This window comes from Halichoeres trimaculatus, unplaced genomic scaffold (assembly GCF_033239565.1).
Source record: "Halichoeres trimaculatus isolate MK-OKI-2021-1 unplaced genomic scaffold, fHalTri1.1 fHalTri1_scaffold_16, whole genome shotgun sequence".
In the NCBI taxonomy this organism is placed as follows: Eukaryota; Metazoa; Chordata; class Actinopteri; order Labriformes; family Labridae; genus Halichoeres; species Halichoeres trimaculatus.
In genome coordinates this window covers 10,029,522-10,035,557 of record NW_027437194.1, presented here as the reverse complement: position 1 = coordinate 10,035,557, position 6,036 = coordinate 10,029,522, and the positions used below count along the sequence as shown (strand labels likewise).

The 6,036-nt window shown below is 36.8% G+C and overlaps 1 protein-coding gene across 1 annotated transcript; it reads left to right on the top strand.

The window, feature by feature from the left end:
• Positions 1 to 2,511: 2,511 nt before the first annotated feature.
• cetn3 (centrin 3) lies at positions 2,512 to 4,861 on the top strand. The gene is made up of 5 exons (XM_074690310.1): positions 2,512 to 2,647; positions 3,632 to 3,767; positions 3,950 to 4,064; positions 4,143 to 4,334; positions 4,474 to 4,861. Exons 1-5 carry the CDS (start codon positions 2,631 to 2,633, stop codon positions 4,515 to 4,517), a joined length of 504 nt encoding a protein of 167 aa, XP_074546411.1. The 5' UTR covers positions 2,512 to 2,630; the 3' UTR covers positions 4,518 to 4,861.
• The last annotated feature ends 1,175 nt before the right edge of the window (positions 4,862 to 6,036 follow it).

Sequence of the window (6,036 nt, the reverse complement as noted above, 5' to 3'; positions counted from 1 at the left end):
AATAGTAAATTAATCAGATTTTTTTTTCCCAGGATTTAATTCTGTGTAGTGATTCCAAAGGAAAACGTATTCATTGGAGGTATTTTTTTATTATTAACCAACCCAAAGCTGAAATAATAACATCACAATACAGATATTTAGAGAATCTCAGTTTCACTGTCAATGACATGGGAGCGTGACTTATGGCATTAATTTACACTAAATACAGAAACTGATTTTCTTGTAGCTAACAGGTCTTAAGTTTGCTTGGAGACAATATCATGATGCAGATTTCTGGTGAATTCAAGTTTCACTGTAAAAATTAAGCTACATACATAGTGGCTTTATTCTGGATTACCATCTGTTTGAGGTAGGTCTCAGTTTGACTGTAAACATTAAGTCCCACAGTGGCTTCTCTCTGTCCATCTTCAGTTGTACGAAGCTGAAACACAAACTGGTTTTCTTGTGATTACGGTCTCTTCTGTTTGCTGATATAACAACATCATAATGCAGATTAGTCAAAAGTCAAGCTTTGTCAGGTCTGTTCTGACATAGGAGGAGAAAACTACTTTAAAGATCTTTGTTGGACTGAGTTTAAGAGAAGAGAAGGAGGAGGATTTGGGCTGCAGGGGTCCATATGGCTTAGAATACAAACTAAAACCAGAACACTTCCAGTCTTCCAGTCTTAACTCCCTTAAGAAAAGAAACTGAGATTTTTTGCCAAATCTAGACTATGAAACTTTTAATGAAGTCTCTGATCTTTCTAAATTTGATGGATGATCACTGATGAACTGATGAGGAGAACATTAATGCAGAGCCAGTCACACCCAGCTGTTTTTATTTCATAAGAAATCATTTTTAGCACACAGGAGGGATTCCATCTCCTCAGACGGGTGTGACTGAATCTTGCATTCAGCTCTTAAGGTTCAATATGTGGAATAATTGCAGATATATTTGACATTTTTTGGCATTTACTTGAGTTTTAGCATATATTTCCCTGAGTATGTTGTTTTCATGACAATTTAAGGTACTCAAACTTCACTTCTCCCTTATCTGATGTCTTCACCAAGCAGAGGAAGGAGATGTGTGGAGGGTGGAACTGAGTCACAGCGAAGACTCGCTCAGAGGAAGAGATACAGCTTTTCTCCCAGCCTCTATCTCCACACACACATGTGAAACAGGAGACCCGCTCAGAGATAAGCAGAGACGCAGCGGCTCCTCATTTACGGCAAAACCGTCACTGCTGCTGAGAACTCCGTGTGGGAAAAACGTGATAGAGCTGAGGGTGGGGTCAGAGGTCAACTAGGGAAGAAAACCTTTGAAGAGGCTGAATTTATGTGCAGGAGGGATTAACTGACAGCTCAAAAAAAAAAATGTTTTTCAGAAGAATTCTCCAGAAACAAGTCGTATACGTTCTTCATTTACATACACAGAGTCAAAGTTGAACAATAGTCCTGACAGCAGCATCAAATGCAACGCTCTGTGATAATTTATGCTAATTTATGTTAAGAGATGTTTAAAAGTGGGACACAAGCTTCCATCAGAGAGAGAGAGAATATCTCTGATGAGTGTCTATGTCCTGCGGATCCAAACAAAAATAAAATCCCAGTTTGTTTTTTAAAGACTCAGCAGAGAATAAGAGAAAAGTCTACTTAAAAGATTCCTCAATGAAAATTGCCCTAAAGAGATTTGTTGTAAATAAAGTGATGCTGACAGTCATGCTTTTGTGTTTAATAAACAGTAACTGTATATTATTCCTCACTCTCTTTCCCTTCATTATGAACACATTACTATGCTCTTTTGCATAATTCTTAACAGAGGATCAACAGAATTAAGATATTTAACATCCTTTGCTTTTGTGCAAACAATGTTATAATAATCAATTTACTGCCCTTTAGATTATCGTCTGCAGTGACTCCAAGGTTAAAATATCATGGGGTTACTTTGTCTTGAGCCAATATCTTAAAAATAAATAAATAAATAAAAGCCTAACTATGGAGAAATAATCTAGCCCAATTAAACCAAGAAAATTAAACATATCTTGTGAAAAAATAAAAATTAAAAAAAAAATGTTATATCCTCAATGAGGTGTCTGAAAAGTGTGGTCTATTCTCTGGTCGGGAGGTGACTGTCTATGCCATTCAGATGTGATTTATTGAGTTTATTCATCGTTGAAGTAATACTAAGCCTCGGCCAGCAGATGTCAGTGACTCTACAGTCTTTATTCAGGGACAAAATAAAATAGACTTTATTTATGGTTTACAGCGCTCTTCAGTACCACTTAAAAAGGGAAGACTTTAAAAATGTACTGCAGATGCAGTGATGCATCTGATGCAGTGAAGTACCTGGATGTTAGATGACGTTAAAGAAAAATGGGAAATATAAATGCTGGAGCACTGAGGAATTGGTCTATAAGGGTTTAGACGAGCATTTCCGCACGATGGCGGTACAACAACACAGGTTCCACAGATCGCTGATCCACAATGGAGAAGAAGAAGGACGTTGACCAATCAGAAAACTCCTCGCGGCTGCCTGGATACGAGCAACCAATGAGAAGCGCCCGTGTGAGCGCGCATAAACAGTTTTGTTGTGTTGTGTTGCTGTCATATTGAACTGAATTTTAGAGTTTTAGGATAAAAAATCAGCTCAAAATGAGTCTCTCTCTCAGGTAAGACACTTTGTATCACCACATTACCCTCATCCCTGCTATCTAGATTATCTTAATGAAGCTACCATGTAGCTGCAAGGCATTGTGGCTCATTTACGTTTTTTAATGTTAGCATCTTAGCTGTTAGCATATGTGTTTTAATACTTAATATAATCGTAAAAACGTGATTAACAAGACAGTGAACTGAAACAAATGAAACCCAGAGATAGATTATTCTGCAGAACAGCTCACTTGGTTGTCGTATACTCGCTCTTGACTCTTTTCGGTATATAATTGTTTAAGTGTATTAAAGACAGCTGTGTTATTGTGATACTTTAACGATTCAATAAAAGGTTTTCTTTATTCTCTTTGAAATGCCAGGTGTGCTCAGAGATGAAGGATATCCTATACAAGATCTCAAAAATACGTTAACAATCGAAGCTATTTGTGATGATCATTACTAAGTTAATCAAGCTACAGTGCGTCTTACATATAAGAGATATTGAATCATTTGTATAGACTGTTTGTTGTTGTTATTGTTGTTGTTGTTTTGTGAATAGTAACACGTGTTTGCATTATCTTGACTGTATAGGTACCAAAAGCTGTTCGTACCACAGCACTATTTATCACTTATACAGTACAGAGCAGTAAAAAGTTAACAATATATAAAGTAAATGAGCAAAATTAAAGTGATGAAATATTTACATCTTCAACAAGCATCACATTCTGCATTCAAGAAATAAAGTCATAGCAAATAAAGAGAAAAAAAATAAACAAAAATGTGTTAAAGGGCAGTACAGTTTCAAATGTCATCCTAAGGCTGTAAAATGTCACAGTAGGGAAACTGTTTCATTTTAAATGGAGTTGCCAAATTATGGATTTCTAATCTTATTTTTTTGTGATTGTAAAAGTACTTCAGAAGTTGCATTTTGGGTGAAATGACAAAGCAGTTTTAGGTCAAATTTGTCATACATGTACCTTAATTCTTGCATCATACCTTTCCAGACCTGATCTTGCAGCAGACAAAAACAAGCGTAAGAAGAGGAGAGAGCTCACTGAGGATCAAAAACATGAAATCAAAGAAGCGTTTGATCTGTTTGACACTGACAAAGATAAAGAAATCGATTACCATGAGTTGAAGGTAAGTGAAGGTGGACAGGGAACATCATCCTGTAATGATCATTTTTCAGGTTAATTTGAGACAAACCAGATAATTTGTATCATTATGTTTTTGTTAGATGTGTAATAACATACTGACTAGAACAGAAATGTCCAAATCTTGGGTCCACTATAAAGAGTCTCACTGTTTGAACTGGCCAAAAGGTGGCGATGCGAGCTCTGGGCTTTGAGGTGAAGAAAGTCGATGTTCTGAAGATCCTGAAAGACTACGACAGAGAGGGAAATGGAAAAATAACATTTGAGGATTTTAATGAAGTTGGTAAGTTTCTCTTTGATTTGATTTGGTTTACATCAGGGATTTGAAAAGCTTTTTAATATACTCTCTGTGTTATTTCAGTGACAGACCGAATCCTAGAACGAGACCCGAAGGAGGAGATCATGAAAGCCTTCAAACTGTTTGATGATGACGAGTCAGGGAGGATCAGCCTGAGGAACCTGAGACGAGTAGCTCGAGAACTTGGGGAGAATATCAGCGATGAGGAACTGCGCAGCATGATCGATGAGTTTGACACAGATGGAGACGGAGAAAGTAAGAGCTCTCTCTGAGCAGATTAATCCAAAATATATCCCAAAAATTTTCCACACAAATATACGGCAGGTTTTCTCTATTTTTGACTCTGAAAATTATTTTAAGGACCAGTGACTGAATGTTTTTCTCTCGTCTACAGTAAACCAGGAGGAGTTCCTCTCCATCATGACCGGAGACTCCTGATGGCGTTTTTGTTGTTGTTGTTGGACAGGGCGCCCTCACAAACTGAACAACAAGAGCAGCGTTGAGGTGAAAGTATGATCTTGATGGACTCTGAAGGTCTGATGGGGTCTGAACTTCGGACTGAAAAGTGTACTTTGACTGAGCTTGTTTGGTCTTTGCTGAAGGTATGTTGAGACCATAAAGGTATTTGGTTTCAGACTGTCTTTGTCTTGATCTTCATTTTAGTTTGTCACTTAGCTGAAGTGAGTCTGTGTTTCTGTGTGAGATAATCATATGAAACCAACACGTTTCAGAGAAAGCATATTTGTATTTATGGTGTTTGAATGTGTAATTTATTTTGTACAAAATAAAGACTTCATCAGCAGTTTTTTGATTTTGTGTTTTTTGTGAGTTTAAAAGATCATTTTACCATTTGTCTGGTCAGTCCTCCACCTCTTTCTCCTCCATAAAACACAAACTGTTTGAGCTTCTCTTTAAGGAAAACTGAAGACAGTCCAGCAGTCGCATAGACATTTTTTTTCCCTTTCTGTCTCTTTTTTGTAGTTTTGTGCTTGATTTTTTCATTTTCTTCTTCCAGTTTTTGTCAGTTTGTGCCTCTTTGCATAGTTTTTGATCCAAAAGTTTGTTTTGCATCTCATTTTTTGCTGAAATCTTAAGCCTGTCCACTCAGTAGTGGATCTTTATTGTAGTTTTGCATCTTTCTGTGGACATTTATGCCTGATTTTAGTCACCTCGCGGCTCTGTGGGGTTGTTTCGGATCATTTTGTCGACATTCACTTTTTTTTTTTTTTTCTAACTGTTGCATCTGATTTCTTGTATCTCAAATAAGTTGGTTTAGGTTTTTTTCATTTTGCTCTTTTCCTTTTGAGATTTCTCTTCATTTTCACTTCTGATCTGAAGTATTTTGTGTCTTTCTTTTGTTTTTTCATCTTTCTTTTGTGTGGTCCACTTCTGCCTTTTTGACTCTTCTTGGTTTTGAGTCTCATTTTTTGGTTCAAACCTCTTTTTGGTTGGTTCAATATTTGTTTTCAGTCACTGTCAGCACTCCTGACCTCATTTGTGCATCTCTATGTGGTCAGCAGTCAGCCCCATAGTTTGATTTCTTTCAGATCTTTTGCATCTCTTTTTTCTGCTGGCTTTGCTTCTTTTCTCCTTTCATGACTTTTTGAGTTGTTTTGTATCTTTCTGTGGTCATCTAAGACCTTTTAAGTTCTTCTCATTTTTTTGCCCTATTTTGATTTCCTGAAGCTGTATCTATCTCTTTGTAGTATCTTTTAACTTTTGACCACTTCTTGGCAGTTTCCTTTTACCTGTTTCTAAAAACAGTGACTAAACATCCTCTCTGCCTTGCCTTAGCTCTCCAGTAGAGGGAGGCACTCAATCAAAACCTCTCTCAGTCCCTAAAGGTGTTTTAAAGTCTGTCTTGCGTCATTATAATGTGTTTCAAGATTGACTGAACACTTTCTTCTTGATGTTTTACACCACAAAAGCTCAGATTCATAGTTTATATTCAAAGAGA

What these genes read in the sequence shown, in the direction of transcription:
- cetn3 (XM_074690310.1), top strand. An exon ending in TCGATTACCATGAGTTGAAG is followed by an intron (nt 3,768 to 3,949) that starts GTAAGTGAAGGT and finishes ACTGGCCAAAAG; the next exon opens with GTGGCGATGCGAGCTCTGGG. An exon ending in TGAGGATTTTAATGAAGTTG is followed by an intron (nt 4,065 to 4,142) that starts GTAAGTTTCTCT and finishes GTGTTATTTCAG; the next exon opens with TGACAGACCGAATCCTAGAA.